This window comes from Gordionus sp. m RMFG-2023, chromosome 1 (genome assembly GCF_954871325.1).
Source record: "Gordionus sp. m RMFG-2023 chromosome 1, tfGorSpeb1-WG-v2, whole genome shotgun sequence".
Taxonomy (NCBI): Eukaryota; Metazoa; Nematomorpha; class Gordioida; order Chordodea; family Parachordodidae; genus Gordionus; species Gordionus sp. m RMFG-2023.
Window position 1 is genome coordinate 18,665,102 of NC_088775.1, and position 20,798 is coordinate 18,685,899.

The 20,798-nt window shown below is 25.3% G+C and overlaps 1 protein-coding gene and 1 long non-coding RNA gene across 7 annotated transcripts in view; one reads left to right on the top strand and one right to left on the bottom strand.

Annotated features, from left to right (window-relative positions):
- Positions 1–20,798, bottom strand: part of LOC135931244 (WD repeat and FYVE domain-containing protein 3-like) — a 75,955-nt gene that overhangs the window by 53,120 nt on the left and 2,037 nt on the right. For all 5 annotated transcript variants that reach the window (XR_010572982.1, XM_065468220.1, XM_065468221.1 and 2 more), the window contains exons 2-4: positions 18,527–18,835; positions 8,794–8,917; positions 894–1,566 (exon numbers count right to left, since the gene is read on the bottom strand). Coding sequence is in view for 4 of the 5 variants with exons in the window: in XM_065468220.1 (XP_065324292.1) it covers positions 894–1,566; positions 8,794–8,917; positions 18,527–18,811 (1,082 nt within the window). In the remaining variant the exon portion in view is untranslated. The remainder of the gene's footprint in view (positions 1–893; positions 1,567–8,793; positions 8,918–18,526; positions 18,836–20,798) is intronic.
- On the top strand, positions 4,070–5,403 carry LOC135931247 (uncharacterized). Of its 2 annotated transcripts, none has more exons than XR_010572983.1 (5): positions 4,070–4,272; positions 4,315–4,383; positions 4,444–4,583; positions 4,632–4,673; positions 4,722–5,403. It is a non-coding gene; the product is annotated as an uncharacterized LOC135931247 (long non-coding RNA). The 2 variants fall into 2 exon arrangements; XR_010572984.1 differs by having other exon boundaries at positions 4,493–4,583.

Below are 20,798 nucleotides of genomic sequence, written 5' to 3' on the forward strand. Positions count from 1 at the left end.
GGAATATTAAGCATGCCATTTATTTATTTAAATTTCCCGCTAAATATAAATTTTAAAAAAAAATAGTTTCACCCTTTAAATTTAATAATTAATATTAAATTATTAGACACATTTAGTCATAATTCAGTCTTTTAATATAAATAAATTTAAATAATATGTCAATATTTTAAATTATAAGGAAGGTGTAAAGATATAGGCCAAAATATTATAAATTTGCTGTAACTATGCTAACAAACGCAAATGCCTGTGAATAGAGGGCATTTTTAAGTTTCAATTTTCGTTTTGAGCCGAATTTTAAAAATGGCTAACTCATTATTTCATCCAAAATACTATTAGGCTGAAGATTTTGTTTGTAGAAGGAACAAAGGTTTAGACATTTATTAGCGAAAACTCAAAGCTTAAACAATATTTTTCTAGGTAAAATATTGAGTTAGCCGTTTTTTAAAATCGACTCAAAACTAGTCGTTTAACAACACTAATCCTAACTGATCAGAGGACAAAATTTAACCGCCAAATATTGGAATATATTTTATTTATTAATTCTAAGATTACAAATTTATACATTATTAATCTTCTATTATTTTTTTATTCAATGTTTTATTAATTAATTTTTATTAAAAAAATTCAAAAATTATAAAAACAAGGAACAGGAACGAAACGAAGAAACTCGACCTGAATATGAATCTTTAAACCGCGGGATCAGAACAAAACCGTTATAAAATTTTAAAGCAAAAACCAGAATGGAATTGAATGATCCGTTATACAATTATATAAGTTAAATATTGTACTCTATTTATAAAAAAGTATATTTAGATTTCTCAATCTTCTCTATGTGTTGTAAAATATAATATAATTTTTAAATGCTATAATAAAATTGTTTTTATAAAACAAACTTCTCAATCAGTTCCGCAAGTCCCAAACTGTGTCCACATAAAATTAGTGTTAAACTAGAGAATTTCTCCAGAAACAGTTGGTAAAAGTTCTTTACATTATTGCTATTATTAGAATTATCTAAATTTAAATCTAGGCCTTCACTACGAAGATTATCGACTAATAATATGTCATCTTGTCTCACGTCATAACTGTCATTACTAGTAATAACCATTTCCCTATCACGATCTTTTGGAATGTTGTTGATATGGTCAGAAAAATCCGATCTTAAGAAAGGAAGATTGGCGAAAAGCGAAACGCACATCACGAGTGTAGAGGGCAAGCCAGTGGAAGACAAAATATCTAATATAGGTTTGCCGTTAATACCGTGGCAATTGCTACCATCATTTGAATCGTATGGTGAAAGATTGGTGCTATCATTTCGAATAAATTGATCCTTCGCATCCTTTTTGCTTCTAACCCCCATCGCGAAACGACTAGAACTTAAGGGGGAATCATTTGAACAGTCAGCCAAAATGGCTAGAGTGCATAATAAATTCCAGCCATTCCTGAAGTTGGCATCCTTTGATTCGCGAGTCTCATTCGTGACGTCATCATTGCATAATTGAAGAGGGGCAATTGTGGAGTTGGAATATGCGTTCATCAAAAATTTGAAGATAGTCATGCTGGCATTTTCTGTAAAAATATTTTATTAATCTATTTTTACTTTTTAAATATTAATTTACCTCCAAAAGCGATCTATTCAAAAGAACTGTTCTAAGTTTGGCCAATTATATCTTAATACATTGTTAATTATCAAAAATAAAATTGGTACTTATTTCCTATTTTTTTTTCTTTCATCCATTAAAACATAATCATTAAAAAATATTTTATAAATAACGACAAAATCAATCAATAAACGTAGGGCTTTTAATTAAATTAGAATAAATAAGTCCCTGAGCTGACTATTAGGTATAAGAAAATATAGAAAAAATAATATATTAAATGAAGACCTAGTATTTTTATACTATCAAATAATTATCACATGAAATATCAAAAGATTATGCCAAATAAAGTAACGTAATGATTATTTTTTTTTAGCAAAATAGCTTGAAATCGATTGAAATGATAAAATAATCGATTTTTTGTTGTTACCATTTCTTTAAAATTAAAATAAATTAACAAAATTTGTTAGTCATCTTGGTTCAACTATGGTCTCGCTGGCGTGTCAATTAGATAAATTCCAGTAAAATCCTAATTTTTCATAAATAAAAAGATTGTTCGATAGCCAAAAGTAATTTTCCCAAGCTTGGAAATTATGCCCACCTATGGCAGAGGTTTGGATATCTATTTCCAACATTTTGAGGCTTAGGGAATAGAATTTTAGCTAAAATCATTATTTAACAGTTTTATCAGCTAAATCGATCAACACTACTCTCTAATCTATCGAAAAAATTATAAATATCGCCTTATATATTACAAGAAACAGAATAAAATTAAGGTTATATGGCCAGGATTGATAGAAGCAAAGAACACCCATCATCTCATATAAAAGTGGCAATACATCTAGGAAATAAATTTGAAAAGGTAATAGTTAGTAGTTAAGTAAAATAATAAGAGATAAAGAGTGATAGCGGCTAATGGCATTTTTGTGGTGATTAATTCAAAATTTATATGCAGACATTACGGCGTTAAGTTTGACATCTAAATTTAAGATTAATTATAAAAGAGAAAGGTGCTTATAAAAAAGAGCTAGTTCAGAAGCTGATGTGATAGTTTTTGGCTAAAAACTTAGTTTCGCCGTTTTTGGAATATCGACTAAAACGACTAAAAATAAAAATATTACCCACCATAGGAGGGGGAAATCGGGTAGTAATTTAAAAATTCCCATAATAACGTGAAAGAGAAACAAGAGAAATTATATTAAAGGTAGAGAATTAACAGGAATATAGAGATGGGATATGAAGACAAGATTGAAGGTAGATTTATTAGAAAGTTTAAAATTAAGAGAGCAGTTTTTCATTGGGAGCTAAAGATGGTAGAGGAGATGATCAATTAAGCGAATATAATAAGCAAATAGACTATCATGGCTTATACAAGTTATCAGGTAATATCTATAAAAGAAGCAGTATTATGATATAGCGGGCAAGGGGCATTAAATTGCTGAGGTGCATCTTGAAGTAAAAATTATTATAAGATATGATCGAAAATTAAGGTCATAGGTAGGACATAACGGAGAAGAAGAAAATTCATGGAAAAAACTTAGATAAAAATCAACTTGGGGAAAAGTCTTACATAGTTCCTGTAAATTAATTTAGTGGAGTTTCGAGAATAACAACATGTCTGAAGCAACTCATCATCTCAATAAGTATGATAGTCTCAAGTGAAACTTCAAGCCCAATTTTCCGATAAAGGTGTGTTCGACGTAGTTTAAAGGATAAATATAACGAGGTAATTAAGGAATGATTCATTTTGGGCGAAAAATATGCACCTAGATCAAATATTACGTATGCATGCATATTAAAGAGTGGATAAGTTATTGGTTGGTTGAAATAATGGATGAAATTAAAATGTAGATTATAGTAATAAAGAGTGTATATTGAGGATTTGAAAGGTCTACTAGATGATTTAAAATTACTTAAGAATTACATTTTGATCAGATGGTGGTTTAGAAAATCAAAATGTAAATTTGTGTTTTGGACTAAAGGTTCTATCTGTTTATGTTACAAGTAGTGTTTGAAAAATATTCATTTTATATTTTTATTTTATGAATAACAACAAATAATATTCATAAAACTATAAATATAAATGAACATTATTCGCAATATTCATTCATTATTCAGTAAAAATTATTTTTCGAAATATAGTTACTGGAACTAGCATGTGAAAAGGGGACTTAAACCTAAATGATTTCCGTTCTTTCTTTCGAGATTGTTAAAAAATATATATAGATTATTTGGATGAGTTTGAGTAAGTTGCAGAAAGGTTCGTCGGAATAATAGGTGATATACCCAGTTTAAAAAAAAAGGAAGTAAATCCTAAATAAATCGATCTACTTGTAAATTTTTTATAAAAATTATGAATAAATTATCATTTATTTAAAGTTTTATTTATATATTTTTTTCTCGTATCGTGGTGCATGATATACTTTTTTTTTGTGTTTTGATGTTTTGTCGCGTGACTTTTTGCTAAATTTTGCTTAAGCTTAAAATTTGTATGCTCAATTTAACAAGCTGATTGATCAATATATACTTTATATATAAATATTACCTTATGATTCCTTCACATTTTAGAAAATATGATAGTTATATACTACTATGTATTACAAATGCACCAAGCCATCATGTGCGGGTAAAGGGATATTTAAAAACAATATCTTTAATGTATCCAAACAATGCACTGGTATATTTTTTATTAATCTTATATGAAATAATCATATTATAGCTCTTGCCTGCTTAGAAAGTTTATCTAAAATATTTTCTCCAGCATCATTTGAGACCATAACCAACCCAGGTAAATTATAGAATATATTACTATTATGCTATCTTGTTAACCTGGAAATTTTCTTCTTAGAATATATTGCTAATATGCTATCTTGTTAACCTGGAAATTTTCTTCTTAGAATATATTGCTAATATGCTATCTTGTTAACCTGGAAATTTTCTTCTTAGCATCAATTGATATAATCCATTCAGGAACTCCAACTAATCAAGGTAAATTTAAAATATGCTATCTTGTTAACCTGGAAATTTTAATCTTAGCATCACTTGATATAATCCATTCAGAAACTCCAACCAACCAAAGTAAATTTAAAATATGCTATCTTGTTAACCTGGAAATTTTAATCTTAGCATTACTTGATATAATCCATTCAGGAACTCCAACCAACCAAAGAAAATTTAAAATATGCTATCTTGTTAACCTGGAAATTTTAATCTTAGCATCATTTATAATCCATTCAGGAACAATTAATTTTTTTAAAGCAAAATGCCCAATATAAATTTATAAAATCTAAATTTAATAAAAATCTACTATTTTCTAATAATTATATATATTCTCAAAATAGAGAAAACTATTATATGCATACATAGATATTTATTAATTATTAGGTTTTTACCTAAAAATTCACATCACTCTTTATCAATATTATGATCATGCTGTCAAAATTTTCATTTTTTAATGCTTTTTATGCCAAATTTACACCATTTTATATAATATTGATATGCAAAAGGTAATTACCCTAATTTTATATATTACTATTGAAATACAAATTGCAATCATTATTTTATATACCACCTATTGATATACAAATTGTAATCATCATTTTATATACAATTAATATTCAATTGCAATATATACAAATTTTTATACACCACTATCAATATACAGTCTTAATAAATATAATTTTATAATTGATATGCAAATTGCAATCTTTATTTTATATACCTTCATCAATATATAGTCTCAATAAATATAAATTTATATACTATTGATATATAAATTGCAATCATTATTTTATATAGCATTATTATACAATTGCAATCATTATTTTATATTTATCAATCACAATAATAATATTTATATATACTATTGATATAATTGCAAAAGTAATAATAAAATTGTTACGCTTTTATTTCATTATTCTTACAACATGCATGCTTATTCATTATATCATATTATTTATAAGTAATGTTGTTAAACGGCTCGATTTGAGCCGATTTTTATAAGTGGCTAACTCAATATTTTATTCGAAAAAATATTAGGCAAGCCAGCAGACCTTGCTCAGAGGTAGCATAAAGGTTTGGCATCTATTAGCTAAATCTCGAGGCTTAATCAATATTTTGCTAGCGAAAATTTGAGTTAGCCGTTTTTAAAAACTTGACTCAAATCGAGCCTTTTAACAATATTTGTAATCAGAATATGTATGATAAATAGATTTCCTAGTAATATAAGTAACTAGAAACCTCTAACAAAATAAATCTCATATTTATAGGGATAACAAGTATAAATCCCTATGATAAAAATTTTATTAATGGAGTTCCTAGTAGGAAAAGAGATTAACATATTCCCATTAATCATTAGAAATCTAAAAAAAAATTAAATATGAGTAAATCTGATATTTATAGGAATAATAAGTATTTATCTCAACGATAAAAATTTTATTAATGGAGTTCCTAGTAGGAAAAGAGATTAACATATTCCCATTAATCATTAGAAATCTAAAAAAAAATTAAAATATGAGTAAATCTGATATTTATAGGAATAATAAGTATAAATCTCGATAATAAAAATTTTATTAATGGAGTTCCTAGTAGGAAAAGAGATCAACATATTCCCATTAATCATTAGAAATCTAAAAAAAAATTAAAATATGAGTAAATCTGATATTTATAGAAATAATAAGTATAAATCTCTACTGATAAAAATTTTATTAATGGAGTTCCTAGTAGGAAAAGATATTAACATATTCCCATTAATCATTAGAAATCTAAAAAAAATTAAAATATGAGTAAATCTGATATTTATATGAATAATAAGTATAAATCTACGATTAAAATTTTATTAATGGAGTTCCTAGTAGGAAAAGAGATCAACATATTCCCATTAATCATTAGAAATCTAGAAAAAAAATTAAAATATGAGTAAATCTGATATTTATAGGAATAATAAGTATAAATCTCTACGATAAAAATTTTATTAATGGAGTTCCTAGTAGGAAAAGAGATCAACATATTCCCATTAATCATTAGAAATCTAAAAAAAAAATTAAAATATGAGTAAATCTGAAATTTATAGGAATAATAAGTATAAATCTCTACGATAAAAATTTTATTAATGGAGTTCCTAGTAGGAAAAGAGATTAACATATTCCCATTAATCATTAGAAATCTAAAAAAAAAATTAAATATGAGTAAATCTGATATTTATAGGAATAATAAGTATTTATCTTAACGATAAAAATTTTATTAATGGAGTTCCTAGTAGGAAAAGAGATTAACATATTCCCATTAATCATTAGAAATCTTAAAATAAAATTAAAATATGAGCAAATCTGATATTTATAGGAATAATAAGTATAAATCTCTACGATAAAAATTTTATTAATAGAGTTCCTAGTAGGAAAAGAGATTAACATATTCCCATTAATCATTAGAAATCTAAAAAAAAAAAAATATGAGTAAATCTGATATTTATAGGAATAATAAGTATTTATCTCAACGATAAAAATTTTATTAATGGAGTTCCTAGTAGGAAAAGAGATCAACATATTCCCATTAATCATTAGAAATCTAAAAAAAAATTAAAATATGAGTAAATCTGATATTTATAGGAATAATAAGTATAAATCTCTACGATAAAAATTTTATTAATGGAGTTCCTAGTAGGAAAAGAGATCAACATATTCCCATTAATCATTAGAAATCTAAAAAAAAATTAAAATATGAGTAAATCTGATATTTATAGGAATAATAAGTATAAATCTCTACGATAAAAATTTTATTAATGGAGTTCCTAGTAGGAAAAGAGATCAACATATTCCCATTAATCATTAGAAATCTAAAAAAAAATTAAAATATGAGTAAATCTGATATTTATAGAAATAATAAGTATAAATCTCAACGATAAAAAATTTTTTAATGGAGTTCCTAGTAGGAAAAGAGATTAACATATTCCCATTAATCATTAGAAATCTTAAAATAAAATTAAAATATGAGCAAATCTGATATTTATAGGAATAATAAGTATAAATCTCTACGATAAAAATTTTATTAATGGAGTTCTTAGTAGGAAAAGAGATCAACATATTCCCATTAATCATTAATCATTAAAAATCTAAAATAAAACTGAAATATGAGTAAATCTGATATTTATAGGAATAATGAGTAAAAATCTCTACTATAAAAATTTTAATAATGGAGTTCCTAGTAATATTAACCATATTGTATTATATATAATATTGAATTATAAATAAATTATATTAAATAGATAAATAATATTATAAATATATAAAATATTTATGTTAATAATATTAATTATTACATTATAATTAAATCATATTATATAATTATATATTACTAAAATTTATATTAATACAATTTATATATTTTTATTTATATTAAATTAATTTAATTACTTTAAATATTATATTAATAATATATTTTGTTAAATATTACAATTATATATTTTTATTTATACATTAAATTAATTTATTTACTTTAAATATTATATTAATAATATATTATGTTAAATATTACAATTATATATTTATTAAAATTTATATTAAATGATTTTAATATTAATTATATAATTATATTAAATATTTGATTAAGGTATTTACTAAAATTTATAATGATATTAATTTAATATTAAATACATAAATAGAAAAAACTATCTAATCTGTAAAAGTCAAATTTTTGATATTTTTTTTAATCTCTCGCTTCAAACTTATAGGGGCCATTTTGACAGCCATTTTAGCTTATTTGTCTTTTTGTTATTTTTAAGAGTATATAAAGCGGACCCGAACCTTTTTTTCTTTCATATTTTTATGCCTCACCAGTTATGATAGGTAATTTTTAAAAATAACGCCCAGGTAAGATATTTTTTTATAATCCAATTCACGTTCGATTTAAATCGAGCGCCTGACTATCGGAATGATTGGTAAGATAAAATTTATTATATAGAAAATTCACATAAAGAAATTTTGACATCCGAAAAAACTATTTACTGTAAATTTTTTGGCAACAAGTTATTGAACCATCATTATTTTTTCTCAATGTTGGACTGAAACAAACCTTTTCGGGGATCTGGGTTAGGGTTTGAATATATTTAAAATGACGGCTCAGCAGTAGATACCCACTTACCGAAAAAAAATGATTGCTTTAATTTAATTATAAATATTTGAATATTTTATAAAAAAAATACCAGCTGGATATACGGCTGCTCTTCTTTTAATTTCCTTGACAAAAAGTTTGGAAACATTTCCGGCAAATTGTAATATACCATCCATTTTTTCGAGCATCGAATGAGGCGGTAAAGTTTGAAATACCTTAAAATTGTTTTTATAAAATTTTTAAAAGAATGAAATAACTATTCTCTACGTACTAATGCATAAAAGGTTTAAACGGACAGGGAAACTCCGGCAAAAAATCTTAACGAGCTGAAAGGAGTCGGCTACACCTTGCAGATAGCTGCTCGGTTAATAAATCGCATATTACCGGGTTAAATGCAGTTTTAAACCTGTAATGTACTATTTAGACTTAACGAGCATCATGTAAAATATGAAAATTAAAGGTCAGCGTAAAAAAAAATTAAGACCGGGAAAAACAACTTATGCATAATAATTTTATGGGCTGGATAGGATAAAAAAATTATGGGCTGTGATCAATTTAGGCCGTGCAGATCTAATGTATAAATTAGGCCCTAAATGATATTTTACAGGTTTTAAATGACTTTTACAGATTTGGAATGTTTACTGTACGAATTATAAATGCGATATCTTAGAAGGATTCGGTTAATTTGAAATTTCATAATAAAATATAAATAATTATAAAATATGTGCTCTGGACAGGGTTGCCATGCCCCATCAGCGGGAGACTTCCGTAATTTTTTAGTTTACACGCAGACATCTCACTCCCGCAAAATTACTGCAAATGGAAATCTCCCGCAAAAATCTACCGCAATTTTTTAATTTCTCCAGCAATTTATTTTTAGCATTTAAACGTTTTTAATATATAAATAATAATTTTGTTTTAAGAGACAGTAATTTTAAAATAAATTTTAAATATTTATTCGAAAAACATGTCTAGTTTGTAAATTTCTTTCTATCCTGTTTTATTTTTATCCAATAATAAATCAACATCATTTCATTCATGTAGCAGTACAGGTACGTCGATTGCAATACAAACATATTCTCCAAAATTAATAAATAATACAGATGCAACTACAGTTGCGGAAATCGTATATAGCTATCATGTAGATCAACAATTACAAGCTATCTATAATCACAATGTGGGTCTAATCTTTTCCCCATAATATTTAACGACTCCAATATAAGTGCAAACTTTACTTGTGGTAGAACAAAAATGAGCAATGCTATCATAAATGTTTTAGGACCTGAGTCCAAGAGGCAATTCTAGACGATTTGAAATATGGGCATCCATGTGCAATTCTAACAGATGCATCTAATAAGGGAAATATTAAAACATTTCCCTTGATCCTTCGCCATTTCAACGAGAATAAGAGCATTTCAATAAAACTGTTTAAAAAAATTTCCTCGGATAGTGAAAAATTCAACGTTATAGCCAACCACATAATGGTAAATATAGCTGATTCAGGGTTATCAATGAGTTGAATGTCAGCTTTATGCGCTGATAATGCCTCTGTGGATCTTGACAAAAACCAAAGGGTATAAATACCCATTGAGGCAGCACAATAATGAATTAATACCAATTGGCTGTATATGATAAATATATTACATAATTCATGCAAGAAGGCAATGAATGTATTAATTGTAGATGTCGAAATAATTGCGATGAAATGTTTTAACGATTTAGCATCAACTAAAAGAGTTAATGAATTAAAAGAGTTGGTGGAATGGTCTGACTTGGAATGGTGTGAGTTGTTGCGATATGTACCTATCAGGTGGTTATCATTAATACCTGCCATAGATAGAATTTTAAAATTTTACGAAAACTTAAAAAATACTTCTTAAATAAAGTTTTAAAAGCTGTCCTAAAATTTTGAAAAATTTTTCCTAGGTTGAAATGGCAGAAGCATATTTGGTAATAGTTTCACATGCAGGAAATCTATTTTATGCAGTTAATATTCAGTTGCAATCAGAAGATTCTTTATTAATAAAGATTCACAAAATCATGCTACAGCTCTGTTCATCTCTACAGTTAAAAATGGCGCTATTGTCAAAATTATTATATTAAAATGTTCAAATAATACTCTAATTAATACATTTTTAAATGAAGCAAATATTTTTATTAGGACAATTTTAGAATATTTACAATCAAAATTTGATTTTAATAACTCTATTTACAAAAGTATTAATAATATCGCCTAGCGACACTTTATCATGCGACACTTTATCACTCAGTCATTTGATAACGCGACATTTTATCATGATATACTTAAAACTTAATTTATTATAATTGAAAAGTTAAATTTTGATAATATCTCATTTTTTGACTTTCATCATGATATACTTAAAACTTAATTTTATATATTTGAAAAGTTAAATTTTGATAATATCTCATTTTTGACTTTCATCATGATATACTCCTGTTGGTATATATTGCTTATTACCAAATAAAACGGCGCATACATATGCAAGGATGATAAAAGTAATAATATTATATATTTTAAGAGATGTAATTTAAATTTTATTATAGGAGCTGAAACAATTACTACCAGGGGCGCATCCGAGGAAAATATTGGTGGATTTCGAACAGGCACCGATAAATGCGTTTAGAGCTGGGTATCCACTCGCAGATATCCTTGGATGTTATTTTCATCTAAAACAGAGCGTTAATAGAAAAATAAACGATTTGTGAGTCGAATGACGACTTTCTATCGTATAGTAGGTGTTTATCGGCTCTTGCATATGTCCCAGACAGAGTTGTTAAAAGATACTTTTTAAATGGATCTAGATACAGATACAGATACATAGTCTCAAAAGTTATCTAGATACAGATACAGCGTCTAAAAAGTTATCAAGATACAGATACAATTTTTAAATGTATCTGTATACAGATACATTTTTTATTATGCTCTTATAGGTTTGCATAAAGCTAAATTAATATTATATTGTGAAAATTCATGAAATGAGCTAAAAAATTTATTGACGCGATATAACATTTATCAGAATATAACTAAAATAATGATTTTAATATAATATATGAAAATATATGATTAAATAATTATAAATAATTATTAGATTTCAGCAGAGTTGTTAAAATATCTAGATACAAGTATCTAGATCTTGTATCTAGATATAAAAATGTGGTATCTGCATATGTATCTAGATAGATTTTTGATTAAAATATCGGTATCTAGATATTTTTTAGACGATGTGTCTGTATCTAGATCCATTTAAAAAGTATCTTTTAACAACTCTGGATTTCAGTAATAAAATATTTTCAAAATTTTGATCATTTAGGCATCCTCGTTTATCTGTAAAGACATTTTTAGCAACACTAAATAGTCTTTCCACAGGGGCGCTTGAAGGAATTGTAGTGTTATATTTAATAAATAACAATTTTATATCAGGGTATTCTTTAAAAATGCTAAAATCTCTATATTCATTTTTGAAAAAATTATTTAAAATTTGTTGATTATCAAAATTTAAATCAATTAGAAATTATATCTGCTGTAGGGTACTGAAAAAAATCTGAAATTAAATTATTTGTTTTTTTTGGCAGGTTATTTGCTTGCAGTCAGTTGATGACTTTGATAATTCACCAGCTTATCTTTGTATCAATTGTTTTTTTTATTAAGATTTTCTTCCATTTGCAACCATGTCCAATCAAGTTTAAAAAAAGGGTGGAGCATGGTTGCTATAATATTATCATCTTCAAATAAGTTTACAATAAACCTAGAATTATTAAATAATATTAATTTACCTATCCTCAATCCCTTTAAGTAAGGCATCTAAGAGTGGTAAACAGATGAAATAAAATAAATTTTACAGTCAAATATTTTTATTTATAATAAAAAAAGGGGTATATAAAATGTATCTTAAAAAGTATCTAAAACAGATACAGATACCTCTAAAAAAATATCTAGATACAGATACAGATACCTTTCTAAAAAATCTATCTAGATACAGATACTACATTTTTATATCTAGATACTTTAACAACTCTGGTCCCAGAGGATGATGTTGGAAACTCATTTGATACTTTGGCAGAAATATTTGGTGAATTGAATGGCTCATCTGAGCTAATTTCCTACTTTGAGAAGACCTATATCCGAGGACGTAGAAATCCCAGTAAAAAAATATTCTTTTTATTATAAATTTATATATTTATAGGGCAACGAAATAACTTTGCAGCGCCTAAGACTATGAAATAAACACAATTCCACGTTAGAAGGTGTCGCCTGAACAACAAATTGTGTTGAAGGGTGGCACCATGGAATTCAATCCCTATACCAATGTTCTCATCCAACACTATGGAAATTTTTAGATGGGATACAAAAAGATATGCAGAAACATAAAGCTCTATATCTTCAAGTCGTGATGGGAACAACACCGTACTTATCAAAGAAATATGAAGATATAAAAAGACTAATTCAGATTTGTGTTTCAAATTACGGATTGTCGGATTCTTTAATATTTTTAAAAGCTATTGCCCATATTTCGTGACTATAAACTTTTGATAACATATTATATCAGCAACTATTGAAATAAAGAGAGAATTTACCTGTAAAAAAAAAAAAAAAAAATTAAATATATTATAAATAATTTATATTTTTACTCGTGATATATTGATTTATAGTTACTTATTAATAAAAAGTATAAATAGAAAATTATTGCTTGTCTCCTGTTTCCCTATATAAGATGATAATTAAGTTAAAAAAAATTATATTTATGTAAATTAAAATATGAGTTTTTTCTCAATAAAAAAAATTAATTTAAATTTTTTAAATATTGGAATTTAGACGGAAAAGTCAAAAAATGAGATATTATCAAAATTTAATTATTTTTTCAAATATATTAAATTAAGTTTTAAGTATATCATGATAAAGTGTCGCGTTAACATAAAAAATTAATTTAAATTTTTTAAATATTGGAATTTAGACGGAAAAGTCAAAAAATGAGATATTATCAAAATTTAATTTTTTCAAATATATAAAATTAAGTTTTAAGTATATCATGATAAAATGTCGAGTGATAAAGTGTCGCGTTATCAAATGACTGAGTGATAAAGTGTCGTCGTGATAAAGTGTCGTCGTGATAAAGTGTTGTCATGATAAAGTGTCGTCGTGATAAAGTGTCGTCGTGATAAATTGTCGCATGATAAAGTGTCGCGTGATAAAGTGTCGCGTGATAAAGTGACTCCAAATCTAATAATATGACCTTGAAATAGAAAACATCAATTGATGGTTTTTGTAATTTAATAAATAAATTAAAAATATCGATAGACATTGATGTCTTGTTTGAGGAGATAATTATTCTCTCTATTTTTTATGATTCTCCAGAATACTTAAAGTTAGATGGTCTAAAAGCAAAGGAGAAATGGGTGGAATTTTTTCGTAATAACGATAAATCCCCATGCTTGGAAAAAATATGCGAGTGTGTTTTATCTTTACCTCATTCTAATGCCTCATCGGAGCTTATTTTTAACCTGATGAGGACTGCCTGGAGAAAGGAGAGAAATCGGATTGCTTTAACAACATTAGAGGCCGAGCTAATTGTTAAACAAAATTATAATGTCATGCCAGGAATTTTATAAATATCTCGAAACGAAGGTAAACGTTTAGTTCCATTATTTAAATCTCAAATAAATTATAACTATTTAATTTTCCATATTTTTTATATATTTTTTATAATCTTATTTATACATTCGCATAAAATAAATATATTTTTTACATTGTAAAATTAATATTTTGAATATTCTGGCAAATCAATTACAATCTCCTCAAGCAAGACATCAATGTCTATCGTTATTTTTAAAATATTTGAACATTTAAATAAATTTTTAGTAATGGCGCTATAAAATTTATTGTCAATTTGTAAAGCATAATTTTGTGAATCTATATTTAAAAAGATTCTTCTGATTTCAACTTCATATTAACAGCATGTAGTAGATATCCTACATGTGAAATCATTCCTAAATAAACCTCTACCATTCATTCTTGAAAAAAATTTTCAAAATGTTAGGACAACTTTTATAATTTATTTAAGAAATGTTTTTTTAAAGGTTGTAAAATTTTAAAATTCTATCGATGGCGGGTATTAGGAACATGTCGCAACAAACTTTGGGCTAAAATTCTGTAAATACACTGTTTTTTGCCAAATTCACTTAGGCCAGTGGCGTAGACAAGGGGGGTTGGGGTTGAAACCACCCCCATAACCTCCGAAGAAAAAAAATTTTTAATTTAAAAAATATTTTTTAGATAGAAAATTTTTTTTTTTTTTAATATTTTTCTTTTGCGAATAATTTTATTTAAAAACGGTTTCAATTTATAAATAAAATTATATAAGATATGAAAATGAAATATATTTAAAAAAACAAATAAGAATTTTCAATTTTAAATGATAACATGGTTTAAAAATATATATTAAAAATTATATGTAAAATATTAAATAACAATAAAAATATATAGTAAAATATTAAATAACAATAAAAATATATAGTAAAATATTAAATAACAATAAAAATAAAAATATTGTAAATTTTTTCTAGCATAGTTAAATTAGATATTTATAAATTTAATAATAAAATTTATATTGTTAAACTAATTAGATTTTAAAAATTTTAATTAATTTTTTATAATTTTTAAATAAAAGAAAAATCATTTAATTTGGTAAATATAATGAGAAAGTAAAGGTGATAATAATATGTTTGGGATTAAAAATTTTAAACCTAGAGTAGTTTCTAGATAGTCCAATCGCTTAAATATTGATGCATCTACGATTGAGGATTTTTATAAAATAAATATTTTTACTCCCCTTATTGATACATTTTTATTTCAATTAAAGGAAAGATTTATTAGTCACAATTTAATTCTAAACAGCTTTCATTTTCTTTTGCCGGTTGAGTCTGAATACACTTGAAACGCGAGAGGATATTAAGTCTCAAAGTTTTATTCTGATGAATTATTAGGATCGTATGATAAGTTACTTTGTGATGTCGAATTTTGGTATAAAAATTTTGACAGAATAGAGTACTCTTTGAGACTAAAAAATGCTTTGCATGCACTTTCTATTGTAATAGCACTTTATGTTCCCTGCCTAATATCAAAACATTGCTTTTTATTTTAGCTACCTTACCGATTAGCAGAAAGGTCTTTTTCAACTTTGAAAATAAAAACCTATTTAAGAAATAGCACCGGTGAAAGCCGTTTAAATAATTCGTAATATTAAATATTCATAAGGAGATTATTCTAGATAAAAATTTGATTCCAGATAAATTAGTCAAATCTCAGAGAAAAATACACCTCTCTTTATAAATTCAAATCATAAAATTGCTATATTATTATAACATAAAATTTTTATATTCAATAAGTAATTATAATGAATTCTTAGTCATAATATTTATATATTATACTATTTTTAAATAAAAATATTGTATTTGCAATAAGAATTAGTGATCTGTATCGGGTCTAATTTTTCAAGCCCGGCCCGGCCCAAAATTATTTTAAAAATGTTTTGCCAGCCCGAACCTGAAATTTTTTTTAAAAAGTTTTGTCGGCCTGGCCTGAATTTATTTAAATATAGAAATTCATTTTTATAATTACTCAAAATAAAAGATATATGTTACATGGCGTCTAGTTTTTTTAAATAAAATCAAATATTTTTATTTTACAGAAAAAATTTAACTATATTTAGATATATTTTTAAAGAAATTCCAAAACCCGATCCAACCCAACCCGAGTTTTTTTTAAAAATATTAGGCCCGAACCCGATTTTCTTACTTTTGCAGATCTCTAATAAGAATCATTAATGTTTTATTAATATACTCATTTGTTATCATTAAAATAATACATAGTTAAATAAAGGGGTGTTATTTATACTAAAGTATTTTAATAATAAATAAAATCTATAATGAAATTCTCTGCAAAATTTTGTTATATGCAAAAATTTAATTAAAATAATTATTTTTAACATAGAATAAGATATATTGAGTGTCATTAAAAATGGGAGGTGGGGGGGGGGGGGCGATTTTATTCTTCTTTCTACACCGAATGGATTGAATTAATTTACAATTGACTAAACATTGATAAAATTTTCAGAATAAGGCTTTCAGTCGCGTAATAATCATAAATTGGTCAAAATTTGTTACTAATATTTTTTCCCATTTATGCTGGCTACTATAGTGGTTAGACACTAATAAACACAAAATATTGGCAAATTTTTAAAATATGGTTTGGGGGTGAAGCTCCCAAAAAAATTTTAAACCCCCCCCCCCATGGATCAATCCTGGCTACGCCACTGACTTAGGCATTATCATATCAGAAAGCTGACATGCAATTCATTGATAATCCAGAATCTGCTGTATTTACCATTATATGGTTAGTTATTTCTTTGAATTATTCACCTTATAAGGGAAAAATAAATAAATAGTTTTATTGAAACGACTTTAATTTTGTTGAAATAGCGGAGGATCAGATGCATCTTTTAGAATTGCATATGTATGCCGATCTTTCAAATCGTCAAGAATTGACCTCCTGGATTCAGATTCTAAAACATTGATGATAGCTTTGTTCATTTTTGTTCTACAAGTAAAGTTTTTATTTATCACGGAGGCGTTAAATATTATGGGGAAAAGATTCTACTCATATTGTGATGATAAGTAGCTCTGTGAATGTTGTACTAAATGATAAGTGTATACCATTGCCGCAACTGTACAATATTACCTTATTATGTATTTAAAAGTGATACGTGATAATTAAGCGCCTATCCCTATAATGTCATACACAAACAGTCGGTAGATTTCCAATTGTGGTAGTTTTGCGGGACTTTCGCATAAAATATATTTTTTACATTGTATTAAAATAGTTTTTTTTATAAAATTAATATATTTTAATAAATAAAGATGTTATTTTAATAATGAAGATAGTATTTAAATAATTTTGTCTCGTACTATAATCAACTATTTTATTTTGAAAAATAGTTAATGACTTTGTATAATAAACTAATTATTATAAAAATAATAGGCGGATAACTAAGTCAATTCAAAATCCCGGCCGCCTGCAAAAAAATTTTTTTTAGCAATTTTTATATTTCTACCACAATTTAATATTTTTCCAGCCAAATATCAAATTTCTCCCGCAATTTGAAAATTTTGACCTGGCAACCCTGGCCCTGGATGAAACTAACTTATAAAAATAGGTTATTGATGAAAAATTCATTCATTTTATCACATAATATATATTTCCCAATGAAATTTTTTAACAATAAAAACATTTTTATTTAGTATTTTCCCATTTATAATACTTTTTGTTAATATAATTAATAATTTTAAAAAAATTAAAATTTAATTAATGTTTTATTAGTTTATTTCAATTTAATCAATATTTTTACACAAACTATACTAGAATTAATATTTATACATCCGAACCGAATTATTATTATCAACAAAATGTAGTATAAATTAAATGGGATAACAATTATCAAGATTTTTTGATATCTCCTTAAATTTTAACAATATTAGAATGATTTCCATAGATGTTTATTATATAAATTAATAATTTTTGGATTAACGCAATATATAATATCATTTATAATAAAATTTAGTTATTAATTAAAACATATATGCAAAATGAGGTAATAAAATGTTTTCATTTGAAAACAAAAAAAAACTAATTATTTAAAAGCAAACAAAAAAGAGTTTTGTGCTTGAAACACATTAAAATATCATGTATGTTAAAAACTATATATTATGGTGAAAAGGATATTAAATGCAAGTTATTTATTAATTTTTACTTTGCAAAACAGTGGTAACATATCATAAAGTTTGGATTCGTGCTCACAAATACTCTGCACAGTTGTATTGTCCTGCTTAATATAATCATTAAAAAGTTTTTGAAGATGATTTAAGGCTAATTTTTGTTTTTCGTCAACTTTGAAATAGTCCTTAATGTCTATATTCAAATCAATCGCCTGATCTCCATTTTGTGCTATCATCTGTGACTCACTTTCTTCTTTGGTATAGGTAGGTGTGGATATATGAAAAATGGAAAATCTTTTTTTGCTTGAATACTTTTTCATTATTTATGGATTGGGATAATGGGCCTAATTCAAATATTAGAGATATATATATGTAAATTTAAATATATGTTTCACTAAAAGCAAGAAATAAATTACCTTAATGATTAAAATTTCAGTATTAGCAAATACTTTTCATTATAACTGGTGTTAGTTGTCACTGTTCAAAAAGTTTTAATGTTAATTTAAAAAATTATTTTTTAAATTTTTACACAAATATGCACATAAAATAAAAATCAATATCTAAAATAAATCTCATTCAAATTTTTTTAGAAGATTATATACTATTAATTAAATATGTCAATTTATGTTTTAAAATCAAAATTCTGCACAATCATAGATTCATTATCCTTCAATATCTCCAATTCTGATGAAATAATTTTTTAGAAGTCTATTGAAACTCCTATTTCTTTATTAAAATAGCTCAGTATTATTAAGGTATTTCCATTATTTAAGGTCCATAAAGAATCAAATTCTCTAAAATGTGCTTTTTAGTTGCAGACCTATGATATTCAAAACTATTTTTGAGAATTAAGGCACACTAAAATAAACTATATATAAATTTTCGTTTTTCCAAAAATTTGAGGCAAATCTTTTTGAAAATTTTTATTAATTTTTTAAATAGTTTATATTGAAGCATTTCATATAAAATATATTTTATATGTCAATTAGACATTTAGAAATGTGATAAAAATTGAAATATAGACAATAAGTTTGCAATGCACACTTCATACTAATTATTATTACATAAATTATTGTTATTAAAGTATGGTTTGATATTTTTTGATTCCCTATATTTTAAATTGGATATATATTCTTGTCTTATTACAAGGCCTGATTCTACCTATAGGCCTGATTCTAGCTATACCTATTTGGGGAGGGAGGCAGACAAAAATTTTGAAGGGGCAGTTAAGAAACTTTTTTTCAACACCAAAAAACAAATATTATATAACTTTGATATAGTTTAATTGTGTTTGTATAATACTTGTTAGGGATTTAATCATAAAATATATGTAATTTGAAAATATTTATAACTATATTACAATAGATATGATGAACAATGATTGAGCAGTGTAAAAATAACAAAAATAAAGTATTAACAATATAATTTTGGTTGAGATGTATTTTTAGATATCTTGAAAACATTTCCAAAATTAATAGTTTCGGTTATGTTTTTTCTATATCCTAATAAAACCAAGTGACCCATTCTTATATCACTACTCAAACGTTTATCTGATTTAATAATTCTTTTAATGGTGAAAAGGTTGACTCATAACTCGATGTGGATGATCTAAACTCTATTTAAAAAACATTTGAAAATTAGAAATTTGTCAAAATGATGTAACATAATCCTTTTCCTTATAATTTTCTAAACTTTTAATAAATATTTTTAACACTCTCAATTTCAATTAATTTTTTTTATGTCTAGAAAATTAAAATGGATATCTTGATCTAAATTTTATTTAAAATTTGTTAATTAGTTTATACTAAAAAATTGGAAAAACTTTTAATCTTAGGATTCTCTACCTCTATGTATTTTGCAATTATAATGTTTCTCAAGGCCCCTTTATTCAAGAATTTTCTCATTAGTAAAACCCATTTTGATATAATTGATTCATGTTATAGATTTTACAAGGAAGGCAAAAAACTGCATCAGCTTCATTAATTATTCAACATATTCATATTTATAAAACTTTAAAGAAAATTTTCGATTATTAGTAACAGACTTTTTGAGTGACGTTAGTATTGTTAAAAAGCCCGATTTGGGTCAATTTTTAAAAACAGTCCAATTCCAATTTTAGCCAAAATAATATTATGTAAGTCTCGTCATTTGGCAAATATATGTCACCTTTCTGCTAGCTATGGTAAATATCTCCAGTCTCGTCATTTGGCAAATATATGTCCAAACCTTTCTGTTAGCTATGAGAAATATCTCCAGAATTATATAATATTATTTTGGTTATTATTTGATAGAATTATTTTTTTTAAA